This window comes from Enoplosus armatus, chromosome 3 (assembly GCF_043641665.1).
Source record: "Enoplosus armatus isolate fEnoArm2 chromosome 3, fEnoArm2.hap1, whole genome shotgun sequence".
Lineage (NCBI taxonomy): Eukaryota > Metazoa > Chordata > Actinopteri > Centrarchiformes > Enoplosidae > Enoplosus > Enoplosus armatus.
In genome coordinates this window covers 16,367,293-16,381,914 of record NC_092182.1, presented here as the reverse complement: position 1 = coordinate 16,381,914, position 14,622 = coordinate 16,367,293, and the positions used below count along the sequence as shown (strand labels likewise).

The window sequence follows — 14,622 nt, the reverse complement described above, 5'->3', positions numbered from 1 at the left end:
AGTGGTCTTTCTGCTGTTTGGTTTTAGCAGATGGGCATATTTATGCCGCTCTTGTTTGATAAAGAACTGTATTTCTGTTCTTTAGGTGCTGCTCGGCCTGACAGATGAGGATTTGGAGCTGGGTCTGGGTATCAGTAACCCCATTCATCGCAGGAAACTAAGACTGGCCATAGAGGATTACAGGAGAGCTGAAGGGGACCAAGGGTGAGCAGCAGCTATGAAACCACTGAAGAAATTGTAGTTTGATGAAGTTAATACTTCTTAAACTTGTAATTAAGTATTATGGGATAATGGGGTATTTTTACAGTGTGGTATTGCTACTTTCCTTAAGTAAAGGATGTGAAAACTTCTTCTGCCCCCGCTGATTGATGGTGTCTACTCATCTTCTAGACTATCCAAAGCCTCTGAGATGGACCACCACTGGGTTGCAACATCATGGCTTAGTGACGTGGGGTTGCCTCAATACTCCCAGACCTTCCAGACTCATTTAGTGGACGGGCGAGTGCTGAACTCTCTGAGCCGCAGAGACCTGGAGAGATTTCTCAACATCAGCGACCAGTACCACCAGACCAGTCTACTCCTGGCTATCCAGCTCCTGCAGATGCTCAGTTTTGATAAAGAGGTCAGATTGTAGATCATAACTTACATGAGATTAGATGAAAAGGTTCTTCAATCACTGCATAAAGTTTTACTCGATTACACTCACCAAACCGCATGTGATGTGTCCATTATTATCCACCGTAGCTTGAGGCACACAGAAGCTCTTGGTGCTGCATTATCTCAGCAGGCCTTCATCCTTCCCTGATCTCTCTATGTGCCACATAAGTGTTTGTGCAGTGATCTCTGTGTCGTTTTTTACGCAGGCCCTGCTGGCACGACGTACAAAATGTGAGCATCAAGACCGAGACCCCATTGTTTGGACGTGTCACAGAGTAATGAAGTGGATCAGAGACATAGACCTCAAGGTGGGTGGGAGATCAGTGACGGTATTCCCATTTGCTCGGGAGATTTCTAGGGAAGATTGAAACCAGATACCGCCTACTAGTTTCCACGACTCCCTCAAAAATGTTGATCGCTTTGTTGCACTGCTGCTGACAGAATATAGAAGAAAAACATCAGAAAATACCATACCAGCTTTTTCTGCCCATACCGGAGACAAACATTTTAAAGGCTTGGCCATGACTGTGGTTTGCCTTTAATTGCTATTAAATGTGACTTTTGTACCAATATGTCTTTTGACAAGACTGTAGATGAAATCTGAATTCGTTTTTGTGCTCTTCAGGAGTTTGCGGACAATCTTCAGGGTAAAGGGATTCATGGAGCTGTGATGGCTCTGGACCCGTCCTTTGACACAGATGCCATGGCCAAAGCCCTGGGGATCCCCAGCAACAAACACATGCTGCATCGGCACCTGTATGAAGAGATGAAATCACTCGCCGTCCCTCACAGGTAGATTAAAAACCCTTCGACTCTTGTTGCATACTTTCCTATTCCTTCCTTCTCTTAATGGATGGCCATGTTCTTGTGACTCCTGTGAAAATAAATGAATGTCATTATCTAAGATTTAAACTTTAACATCACGCGTCTTGTAATGCCTTGTTATTCACAGCAGCGCAGAGCAGGGCAGCGAGGTTATCGGCTCCTCTTCACCTGTGGCTGTTAACCGCTTTGCTGAGGAGAGGGTGTCTATGAGAAGATCAGCCAAGGTATCATTTCAGTTCAGCTGCAGAACATCTCAATGCAGAACACTTTTTTCCTCTAATCTTCCCCCTATTTTAATATTTAACATCTAGCCCGCCTATTATTCTGCACAACAGAACTGTTCAAAACCAGTAGTTGTGAAGTCTTAATACAATTACACTGCTCTACAGCTGAATTAAAGAGAAGAGAGAGCCAATGTTGCTTCCTTAATGTGACATTTCTTTGTGTAAAGAGGTATTGAGGTGGGACATGACACAGACGCACAGACAGCGATCATTCAACAGTGTCGAATGGGATGTCGAATATGGGAGAGAAAGTTTAATTTGGTGGGAGTTTTAGAAGCATGACATTGTTCAGAAATGCAGCATGATCTTACAATTTGTATTTATCTCGAGGAAAATGCCACTGAAACTGTATTCGTTCACCTGGTGAGAAGGCCTGCAATTGGTAGTTTCTATTGGACAGTCTCACTCTGATGTCAGCTGACAATATTTGACTTTTTTCAAAGGGTAAATGCATCGTTTTGGATTCAAAGTCATTCTGTTCATTTTTCCAGAGTCCTCTGAGGTTACGTGCGAACAGCCACTCTGTGGAGCGAGGTCTGGGCTTCCACGGCAGCTGTGGCTCGCTGCCCAGAGAGGCCAGAGTTCAGGCTGTTCCCCGGGCCAAAGGCAGCCCGATGCACACCTTCAAGAGTGTTGAAATCACCAACGTGTGATCCAGCCTCCGCCATCGACATCGCTCACGTTGTTACTATTGTTTACATTGTTATTGTGTAAGTGATCACTACTACTGAGAGTGACCTACACTCTTTAAGAGGAAGTCGTCTTAAAGGGGTGTACCACTTTATTTCATTATTCAAATATTATTATTTTGGGCCAATGTAAGATTAACACATACTCTGAACAGAGACCTGATGGAGCTGTTTTATGGACTAAATTTCCACATGAGTTTTATATTATGAGTTTATAGAAGGCTTAAGAATAACCTACAAGAATAACTGAACACAGTGTTGTTCTCCTTTGATGCCTTATATGAAATAGGTCTCGCAGCACTGTTGTTTACTGCTCTTCTCTTTCAACTATTTCTAACGTCTCATTGTTGCACATGTAAGTAAATGAATAATTATGCTTGAGGTGTAGGGAAAAAAAGTAATTATAACATGCGTTCACCATAGCGATACATATCCGCCGTTAAGGACCTGAACTGTGACCCGTCCGCAGCTCCACATACATGAGTGAGATGTTGTTTCTGGCTCAAATCAGTCAATTATTATTATTACTGTAATAGATAGCAGACTTTAGTTTAAAGCAACAGTAAAATATGTGACATTTGGACATGTGGGCTGTTGAATCTGTCCTCAAAATGGCCAAGAGGTACAATTTTCTGCACATTGTAGCACACAAGACAATCTTTAACATGGACTCTGTACTTTTGAAAACTGGTAAAAATCCATCTTCTCCTTAGTGTTACATTATATATCCATTTAATTAAAGAACCTTTCATTTGACATTTAACAAAAACCATCCTATGTATCTGATATGTAGATAAAACATACAGTTGAATGTTGGGTTTTGAAAGTGTTCATGTGTAAAATCCAAGCAAATGGCCTCCAACTGTTTATACTGTATAAGCACTGAAAAAAGGCAATACTGTTACTTGTATTATGGAGTCAATGGAGAGAATGTAATGGTGTATTTTGTACAGTTTAATCATGTTTTATAACACACGGTTGTATAAAGTTTGCTGTTTCCTAAGCATGAAAACACACACATATGAAATGTCACAGGGCCACACTGTGTGCAGCTAAGGCCCTGAGGTTAATCTAAATAGTAGAAAACAGGTTTGTCCGCCGCTTTCTGGGCGTCTCCAGTCACCAAAAGCAGAAGTTGTTTAAGCGGGAAGATTAGACCAGTTCAAACCTGTATAGAAGCAGAAGGGAAGGTCTCGAATGGTGTTTGTGTTAATGTGACATTTACTGTCCCTCTTCACTCAGCTGTCAGAGCTTTTCATGTGCGCCAACATTAAAGTTGAAATTATTGTCAATGCCATATACAGTATAAGCCTGTTATTATTATTTTTTAAGACAAATGCATTACAATCTCCATTAACAGATTTGAATGAAGATTTTGGAAAGATATTTGTATCTTTAGTGCAGAGTGGTGTGCAACCTTATGATACTTCAAAATGGAAAAGTTAAAGTGAAAATGGGAAATAAACTATTGTTCTCTAACCTTTAGGCCACCACTGCCCATTTAGTGATGCTATTGCCTGATATTAGAAACAAGATTGTCCTCTGCTAACTGACAACATCTGATCATGTTAGGCTGCACATTTTCAATATCGTTAAAAAAAGTTAATTATTGACTTTGGAAACAGCAGTTGACAAAAGCAAGTCCACCCAGCTTTTGATCATAACACATCTTCCTCAGCAGATGGGGTTTGCCTTGGTGTCGTGGAAATGTATGTTCACATTTCTATTTTTCTGAGCACTTTGAGGACTTCTTGCACATGTTGTCTGGTTTTTGTCATCTGTATCTTTATTCCTCATGCTATAATATCCTACTATAAACAAAAGTTGAACACTTTGGACCACAACATGTCACAACAGTTGGCTTCTTCTTCTACGCATCACAACCTGTTTGCAAGGGGGCCTACGCTTTTTTTCAATTTAATAATATTTTAACAATAATCATTAGAGCTGAAATGAATCAGCAACTATTCTGAGTCATTTTTCAGGCAAAAATGCCAAACATGACCTAGTTCCAGCTTCTCAGTTGTGAGGAGTTGCTGCTTTTCTTTGTCTTATATGATAATAAACTGAATATCTTTGGGTTTTAGACTGTTGATCAACCAAAACAAACAATTTGAAGATGTTCCCTTTGGGTCTGGGATATTTTTTATGGACATTTTTCACAGTTTCCTTATATTTCATAGACCAAACTGATTAATAAGAAATAATCAGCAGATATAATCGTTACAGACATAATAATAATCATGTTTCTTTTTCTTTTAGAGGAATTCTGAATGAATTAATAAATTCATACATAAATAAAAAGATAAAGGTCAAATAAAAAAGGATTTTATTATTCAGTCTTGGACTCGTCCCCTGCCATGGCCACTTAAAACTGGTTAACTACCACGATAACTATGTTTTATTGTAATGTATAATTCAGTTTCAATTTATTTTAATAATCTGTTTCCGGATGTGTCCCTGTCCCGCTAATTCGTCCCCAGAGGAAGCCCAGCTGGGCAGCGCTAGGACCAAGAGGAAACCAGGTCACAGACACACTTTACAACCCGCAGAGAGGAGGTTTCACTGCGGCTGGAATTTGAACAAAGTTCCTGTGAACAATATTGTCACCTGCAGCGGAAAAAACATTGTAGAGGGGGGATAAAAGAAATACGCTTTGTGATTTTAAAAACAGTCATCTGAGTTGAACGGGGCGTCGCTTGTTGCGTCTATGTGTCTTCTTCCTCTTTTTTTCTTGTGATCTTCCTGAAAACACCTGCGTGATTCAGGTAACTCACCGATGAAGAGGGAAGTCCCTGGGCACTGAGCGGCGAAAAGGTAAGGCCTCTTCCAGATCACCTTCGCCACGTAAGACCAGGACCAGTAGTTGACCAGAGCTCGTAGATTGGCTGTAAATGTGTCTTTATTAGTGTTAAATCGGAGCTGTGTAAAGTGTAGTAAAGTGTAATGTTCTGTGTAACTACCGTGAGGGGACGGGTCCTCCCTCTGAGGTCCCTTCCTACTTTTCTAACAATGAAAGGCTGCACACTGGCTGAAGGACGGACACACTCTTTAACCACTTTCCTGCGCCAATCATGGTTCAGTGCTTTATGTAATGTTACCTCTAGAAACAGAAAAAAGGCCTGTGATTATAACAAGACAGACTGTTTGTTTTAATGCTGGAAGTGTGCTGATGTTAAACAGGACACACCCATGCACACCACACAACAGGCCTGCGACGTGCAGACAAGCTCAAAAAGTTGTGTCTTAATGCACGAGAAGAAAAGCAGCCATTAGAAATGTCCCAGAGGGTCAGCATGCAGTGCCATGTTGTCTTTCATACTGACAGAAACACCATGACACCATACTGACACCTTATATTGGCCTTAATGATGGTAAGTCAGTATATGTGGTTCTATATATGTCATCATCTACAGTACATAGATGTGTGTGTCTGTGCCGCTGAGGAGGAAAACAGGCGCATAAATGGCAGAGTAATTTTGCAGAACATAGAAATCAATCATAATCTGTATTATACCTGAGATTAAACCAAGTGTACCAAAGTAGGGATGCGCTATCTCCCGATACTGATCTGATAGCAGTACTCCCCTTTTTCACACACATCATTTTTATGGAAGGTAACCTGAGGTCAGCGATCACTGTGGCACTAAAAAACAGTGTCAGTGGTCCACCATGACTTAATGAATGTGACTGATAGCATAATTTTCATATCAGAGTTGATATTTGATCCATATAAAGAAGTCAGTATTTGCTCTAATACTGACCGGGGGTATCGGTGCATCCCTGCATTAAAGTGCAGAGTCTTATACTGTTCAACACTCAGAATGCGTGTGTTAAGGCTGAAGTCAACGTCTAAATATGAATAAGAATAGGTTAGCATATCACAATAGTTCAGTTCAGTTTCTATGTGATGTTCTGTCACATTGTGTAACCCTGTTTTCTTGACTGAGGGATAATAAGCAGGCTGGTTTCTCTTGGAATAAATCTTCTTTAATCAACACAAACACAAGACAGTAAAACTTCACTTTGTCACGTCAGACTCTCAACCTTTCTGTCACACTCACAACTGTCCCCCTTAAAACAACAACAGGAAGGAACTAAAGTTACTCTGAGGGGGACAACGTATGTAAAAGGTTACACTTAAACAATGATATTAAAGTGCAAATAAAGTGTAAATGATACAGAAATGATTAAGATTGGAGTAACAGTGACAAATACTACAGTGGAATTATTCCTACTAAAACTGTATGATGGTTCAGCTTAATTTCACAACTTGAATTAGTAAAATAAACTTAAGGACTTTAAGTAAACTACAACATAATGTGTGCACTTAATAAAGTTAAAATTACATCAGACAAAATTCCCAACACATGCAAAGCAAAATCTCAATCTCAACTCAAGGTCCACTTAGCAGCTTTTTCTGGAGCTTTTGACCTTATCGCACAGTCCTTATCAGCAGTTTGAGTTTTCTCATTGAACTTTACGATTCTGATGAAAGGAAGAATCCAGTATTTGACCGTCCCCTAGCCCGTCAACGGAGCATTCAGGACCCCTGTACTATATGAACATCATCCGGCCCTCCCTGCCCATCCCATCATTTCTTAGTCAGAAAACGAGGACACAAGCTAAATTGCAGGGTGTGCTTTGTACGAAGGGTTGGACTAATTAATTGGCGTTTATGCAACTGGGTGACATGCTTGAAATACTTTGTCCTTTAAATCATAAATGAAAATGACATCAGTTACATCTGTGTGTCCAGCCTGTCCTGAGAATAGAGCAGCTTGATAATGATGGATGCAAGAGGTTTTAACTGATTTATTAACTTGAATTGAGGATCTATATACAGGAGATTTAAGTTATTATTTGTTGGGACTTTGTTATGTTTTATGAGATGCATTTCCACCGACAAAAGGTGTTATTATACTTATACACTGGGCCCAGTTACATACTGTAATAAAGCCCTGTCAGTGTTTGTGCTGACCCTTGTGCAAAATGTTTGAAGTTTTAATATAAGCTACAATGGTGTATATATATAGTAGGTGTTTTTAAAATGCTTTAGACCAGAGGTACAAAAAGACTCAACTAACATGTTCATATTTTGTTCAAACTGCATATTTCCTGTATTTCCAGCTGCTGTTGTCTAATAAGCAAAGGTCAAGTCATTCGTCATCCATGTCATCTCAAATATTGGCCCTAAAGTGTACATTCACATACTTTTCTGTCCTGGCATGAAAAGAACAAACTTTAATCTTAGACAAGCCCACGATAATGAATTTGCAAGTAGAAAACTCTTGTGTTTCTCTGCATAGAACTGTAGACAGTAAAAATACAAATGATGTAATCATGAGACCTTCTTCAGATATTGATATACTGTGTATCATAGCATCTGCCCTTAACCTGTCTAGCTGATGAGTGTGTAGAAATGAGGTCAGTCGGTTATTTTCAGCTGTTTAAATTGAGCGTTGTCTAACTCACACCTGGTAGTCGGATGCGAAAGGGAAATTAAATCATGCAAAAGGAACTGTTGGATTCCCGGCACACTGTGAGCACCAAGTTTGGTCATAGACATTTTGGTCATAGGCGTTTTGGGCAAAGTCCTTTTTGTCGAGCATAATGTTACTCTTTTGATAAACTTTGTGATGACAGTTTGCGGGATTCAGTTGTTGTGTCAAAACATTCAGATCCCAGAATATAATAACAGTGGTAGACGATGAATGATAAATACTTTTCTTCTGCTTTCAGTTGTTTGTTTTCAGCACTTTGAGCTGCATTTTGTGTTGAAAAGGTGCTATATAAATAACATTTGTTATATTGTTTATGTTGCCACGTTGTAATGTGAACTCTATAGGAATCAAGGATTAAAATGCAAATGTAATAGGAATTGTAGCCTAAACAAAATTATATAATCATTTTTTAATTTTTAATTCAAATTTGCATATAGTTATTAGGATTTGTATGAATATATAGATAAAAAGTTTCGGTTAACTTTTGACTAAAAGTCATACATTTATAAGTATTTTAATTTAAGCACCTTTGAAAAGCAGTGATTTGTACCAGGTCCACGAGCCGCAGCATCTTAAATTGCAACCTACAGTTTAGTGTAGATGTAACAGCTCAGTACCACAGCGATACTGATGCAGATCTCAGGGCACACAACTCTTCAAACAGTGAGGCTGATATGGCTACAAAAATGGATGACCGCTGCATGTGCATACGACAGCAAAAAGTGGATAGTTAAAGAGAGGAAGATGTTGTCTGGTCCTGTCTCGTGTTGCTCAACCAGAATTTGGTTTAAACAGTATGAACATGGATCCATTCTGCCCTGCTGAAGGTAAAGTGGGTGTGTGGACCACAATGTGCTGGTATAAAGAATATTTACTTGGTGGACAGCAGCACCCTTAGTAGCAATAAAGCATTTTATGAACAGCTGACCTAAACATTGTCACTGACCAGCCGTTGACCAGATGCAGTGTGTTTATAGCCACTGTTTTTTTTAAATGGATACTCTGATGTCGTTATTTGTTTCCAGACACTTGACAGGGGCTTTAGTTCATCCAAAAGTCTTCACACGACTCACTTCAGTACAGCACATTTCAGATGCGGCAATCTGCAGTGCTTTAGTGGGGAAAAGTAGATATTGCTTTGTTTTAAAGGGTTACAATTAGAAAATAGGTTAGAGTCCATTGTTTTATTGCAAGAATTTCTGGGGAAAAAAGGGGCCTCATCCTAGTTGGATGGTGCGTGTATATATTGCATACAGTGCATTACAGTACAAGTGTAGTTCAAAAGTTATGGCACCACAAATAAACAGTGCTGAATCACCATCTCTCTGACACAGTCTCAAAAAAGGAAAAAAACAAACAAATAAACCTTTATAAGCTTCACAAAAGTGGCTGTTTTGTAGGGTTGTTGTATTGCATTGAATTATACATGTTTGCTATTTGGTCCACCCCCTGTATGTCTGCGTCTAATTCTGTTACTAAATGATTTACTGTATATTTTGTAACGAATGCTGAGAAACATATTTGAATGAAGCATTATGCTGCCAAGTACCGCCATCATTACAGGACCATATTTTGTGTCTTTCCATTCTTTGAGTGTGAGTCACTCCACTGAGTGTTACTGTCTCTCAAGTTCATGTCTGTCATGTTAGGACATGTGTGGATCCACCACTGCACTTGTTGTTTTCTTAAAACCTGTTTTCTCACTGTGTTTTCTTGTGAACCCGTTCTACTGTTCTCTCTGCTCCTGTGGCTCAAAGATGTAGAAGTCTCAGCGCAGAGTACACAAACTGTAAAAAATGAATTTACCCAAACTGCAAACTGAACATCTGTAGGTTTTGGGCTGTTGATTGGACAAAACAAGACATTTTTTTTAGATGTCACCTTGGGCTTAAGGAAACTGGGTTGGGCTTTTTTTTCTGACAGAAAACAACTAATTAATTAATCACGAAAACAATCGATAATGAAAATAATCATTAGTTGCAGCCCTACATGTGACTGTAAATATACTTCTATGCCTGCCTGAACGTCCACGAGGCTCCATTGAAGCATTAGCTGGTATTTTTTATTTATTTATTGGGTATAGTAAACCTCAAAGATTAATGTAACTAACTCTTAATTCCCTTAATCTCTTTCCCAGAAGGTTTTCGTTGTCATCATGCAGTATTTACTAGAGCCGCATTATGTGCAGGTGTTTCTTTACTTTGATGCACCTTGTACCCTCTGTTTGGCACCAACATTACACCACTGGACAACCAGAAGAAAACAATCTCCCTATTCCCTATGGCAGCATGGCAACACGTCTTCGTCCAATTACATTACTTGAATCACTTCAGATTTTTACAGTATGCTTTGAAGTTTTTATCACCTATCTCTTCTCACTGTGTTGGTGGTCCTCTCTGTTGCAGTTTGTCCTGCAGGGATGTGTTCCAGTCGGGGTATATGTGGCGGCAACAACCGCCCCAACAGATCTTCCAGCTCAGATGACACCGGTTCGGGGGCTCACTATGCCCTGTGTGCCCTGGGAGTGGGACTCATCGCCCTGGGTATTGTCATGATTGTGTGGACTGTGATACCGATGGACGGAGAGGCCCCAGACGGCCCCACCACCACATCAGGCAACTCCACCACAGTGCCTGACAGCAATGATGATGGGGAGAAGGACAGCACAAAGTCTTCAACGGTGGCTATGGTGCTGGTTGGGGTTGGGGCAATCATGTTGCTTTTATCCATCTGCCTCGGTGTGAGGAGCAAGAAGAGAGCGCGCTACAGGAGAAATAACCCGCCCGAGGCAACAGGAGTCCCCTTCATGGACCATGTGCCAGGGGGGCAGGAAGAACCGTGAGTAATGACCTTTTGTCTCTTGGAAGGAAGGTATGATGCAATTTTTTATTGTACTGGGATCAAGAGCATGCTTACCTTTTGGAATAACTGTGTGGTCTGGAAACACCTCAGTGCAATACAGCAAAACATCGGACAAAATGGTGCGCACACATAGGCCAGGAGCTACTGTCCCTTGCTGAAATCTACACTTTTAGACTAGAGGAGAAGGGACACAATACTCCTCATGGCTCCTCTCGCCCTGCTAACCATCTTTTTAACTTCCTCCTTTTCTGAAAGACTGAAAAGTGTTAGAACTAGGACAGCCAGGTTCTGCAACAGCACTTACCCAGAGGCTGTTCGTGCTCTTAACTCCTAAATCACTGATGTGCTGTTATTATTCCTGTCTGGAAGACACGGTATACATCATAGCTGGTTGTGGTACTGACAGCATCCCCATGGGAATGCTTGTTTTAATTTATTTATTATCATTACTTAATTGCCTTTTAATCTCCTAAAGTGGTCACTGTAGATGAGGTAGGGTTCTTCTTCTTTTTGTTTTGTGTGAGCTCACCAAACCAAGTCCCTATTGACTATGTTGAAATGGCAATAAAATACTGAATATATAATAGTATAAAGTATAGACTGCTCCAGTTATCATTGGGATTGCTTCATTTTTATACAAACTATATATGTAAATAAAACAAGGAAAAAATATTATTACTAAACCTCAAGCATAGACTGCTCTGGATTTTACTCACTACAGTGATCCAGCTAAATTAGTCATCCTGCTTCTTCAGACAACCATAGTTGTTGTCTCATAATCATCATAGTCATCATATCATAGATATGATCGTCATAGAAATTAATCTAAGCAGTCATGTGGCCCTGCTGACAGTCCAACTAAGAAAATAAGATCCTGATATTATAAGAAGCTTTATGGGGAAAAAAATATTTTAAAGTGGCTATAATCAATGTTTTTATAATAACAATGGAAAGGAGCATGTGTAATGTGAAAGTGGTCACTCGTAGTGACAAACCTTTTAGAGAATTATCACTGGACGCTGCAGTTTAACTGAGATTAGCTGGTGATCATAGTGGAGCATTTGGCAGCTGAAGAGCCTGATGTTTCACTCAGGAGTTTGTGGAGACCAAAAGCAGAGCTAAAAGAGGGTGAATATTGTACATACATTCATCAGGTGGTCAGAAACACGACTCCAAATGAAGGAAAGTGTCACTCTGTATCTGCTCGATGTGTAAATATGCAACTGTTCGCTAACAAGTTTTTCACGTCAATGTAAAAGTGATAATATGTCAGTGTTGTACTCGCAGCTTGTTTTCGTTGCCCCTGAGTGACAAAACAAGTAGTTATTGCAGGTTTAAAGTTTGAGTATTTTCTAACATGTCTTGTTTGATACTGAGCTTTCTCACTGAGGTTCTCCTCTCGCATCCTTCTGCAGAGCTGCAAACCCAACCACATTCAGCGTGCCAAGCTACGAGGAGGTCGTCGGCAGTGGCGACTACCCCGTCCGCCAAAGCAACCTTCGCAACAGCACCTCCCAGCTGCCGTCCTATGAGGACATCATAGCTGCTGTGGAAAATGAGGGAGCAGAGCCCGCTACCAACCCCACGGAGGACGCCCCTCTCAATGATCCCGCACCAGCTCCAGCTCAACCAGCCGCTGAGCCCGCAGCTGACCCTCCTGGCCTCACACCTAACCCTAGCCTGCCCACCCGCAGCAGCAGCCGGGCCAGCCGTTTACTGCGGCCCCTCCGTGTGAGGAGGATCAAGTCAGACAAACTGCACCTGAAGGACTTCCGCCTCCAGATCCGCAGTCCCACACAGAATCCAGTGACCATTGAACCCATCACTCCACCACCACAGTATGAAAATAAGATGCCTGAATTAGGGTAGTGCCTCTCACTTATTGCCTGTTCCCGATGAATTAAAAATATCTCTGTGTTAAATGGACTAATGATAACATTTCTGAGAACCCACTTTCAAGGTTGGTATTAAATTAGGTTAGATGTGGCTGCGAGCAGCGTGATGGAGGCCGCGCAGACACGCTCTTGAAATGAGAATATTTCAAGTGAATCTCTTGTTTTTTATCACTGAAGCTTGTGATTGGCATATTTATTCTGTTATAATACATAATTAAGTGTGTGTGAAAGGATGAGCTGTCCGAGTTGAGATTTAGTTTTAAATCTTATAATAACTTATATCAAACATAGGACAGCCTTTCAGTTTTATTTAATAGCTCATCCTGTGTTGTAAAAGACAACCTCCTTTATATGTTTTCACCTTCCCAGGAATTATTATTGTTGCTGTAAATTAAATCTGATTAGTTGTTTAATTCAATGTTGATTCAGTTTAAACCATATGTTGTGTTTCAGAGGGGGAAAAGGGAAACTAATGACCTGGGAGATTTTAAAAGTGGTATAAAGTATCATGAGCATTAGATGTACAATTCACTGAGGCCAAAAATGTGTGACATATTAGCTGTTTGTTTGTGAAGTTGTTTTTAAACCTATTGTCTTAAACCAACTGTTGAAAATGAAAATGCCACCTGTATGTATGATGTCCAATGTTAACAATGTCAAATATTGGAAACACCAGGAACAATTATAAACTAACCTATGACAGTAAAACCAGATATCCACTTTCAGATAATCTGGTCTGGGATGTGACATTAAGAATGAAACATGCATTGCTTCAAAGGACTTTTAAAGGTGTTTAGATGTTTAAACTATGCTGTAATATTTGTACAAAAAAGTGGTGAATAAATGTTTTTCTATTTCATTTACGATCATGTCAAGATTTTATGTTTTTGTTGTAAAATGTCACTGAAAGTTAGTTTATTAACGTCTATTCCTCAAACATTGTCTTACTTTGATGCCAAGATCAGTAAAAGTAAGTAGATGCACTGAATAAAAACCAAAAGCCAGTGTGTCACCTCTGAAGCCCTGCTGGTGCCACTCAAACATAAGTTATTGCTCCATTTTCTGATGATTTCTCTTGATTGCATGCTGTAAGTTTGATGGAGCTGTATTTACTTTGACAAACATGAATATTGTCTTTGTACTTTCAGCTAATAAAACAGAATAGATGTTTGCTGTGTTCTTTTCTTAATTTTTGTCCCCCTGCTCGTCTTTTTTTCAACTTTTTCATTAATTTCCATGTGTCTTGATGTTTGTTGGTTAGTTTTTAGTGCCCTCCAGTGGTCATAACAGATATAAGACCAAAAAAAAGGTTAATTCGAAGCTGTACAGTTCGTCCAATGTTGTTGCATCTGAACAGCTAAGAATAAATAAGAGCAAGGAAACAGTAGCACAAAGTGTAAATTCATTGCTAATGTATGAGTGAGGGGAGGTGAATCAATGTGAAGTAAATTGATGAGCCTTTCAGATAACTTTTCTCACAATCTTAGTTGTATTATACAGATATCTAAGTGTATTAGAGTGACATTTAAGTGGAATAAATAGATTATTCTTACATTAATAATTGTGTGCTATCCTCAAAATGTTTCCCAAATGTAATTGAATTTCAACTGTTGAACGTTATATCATGGTTACAATAGTTAAAAAAAAAAATCACATGTATCAAGTTTGAAATGGTCTGATGTGTAAAATTAAAATTAATTTTCTTAAAAAAAAATCAAACGAAGTAAAACAAATTTGAATTGGGGAATATCAGAACCTATCTATCTATCTATCTATATTATTTTACAAATATATTTTCTGGATTATGTATAGCTTTAGTGAATGTAGGAACAACACTTTATTCCCCTGACAGTTTGCCCTCTGGACTTTGCTCTACGCTTAAGATTAACAATGCTAGTAAAATACA

General features: G+C 39.6%; 1 protein-coding gene across 1 annotated transcript; it reads left to right on the top strand.

Annotated features, from left to right (window-relative positions):
• Positions 1-5,133: 5,133 nt before the first annotated feature.
• On the top strand, positions 5,134-13,905 carry tmem51b (transmembrane protein 51b). The gene is made up of 3 exons (XM_070902819.1): positions 5,134-5,272; positions 10,365-10,797; positions 12,237-13,905. The coding sequence occupies exons 2-3, from the start codon at positions 10,379-10,381 to the stop codon at positions 12,688-12,690; spliced, it is 873 nt and encodes a 290-aa protein (XP_070758920.1). The 5' UTR covers positions 5,134-5,272; positions 10,365-10,378; the 3' UTR covers positions 12,691-13,905.
• Positions 13,906-14,622: the final 717 nt, after the last annotated feature.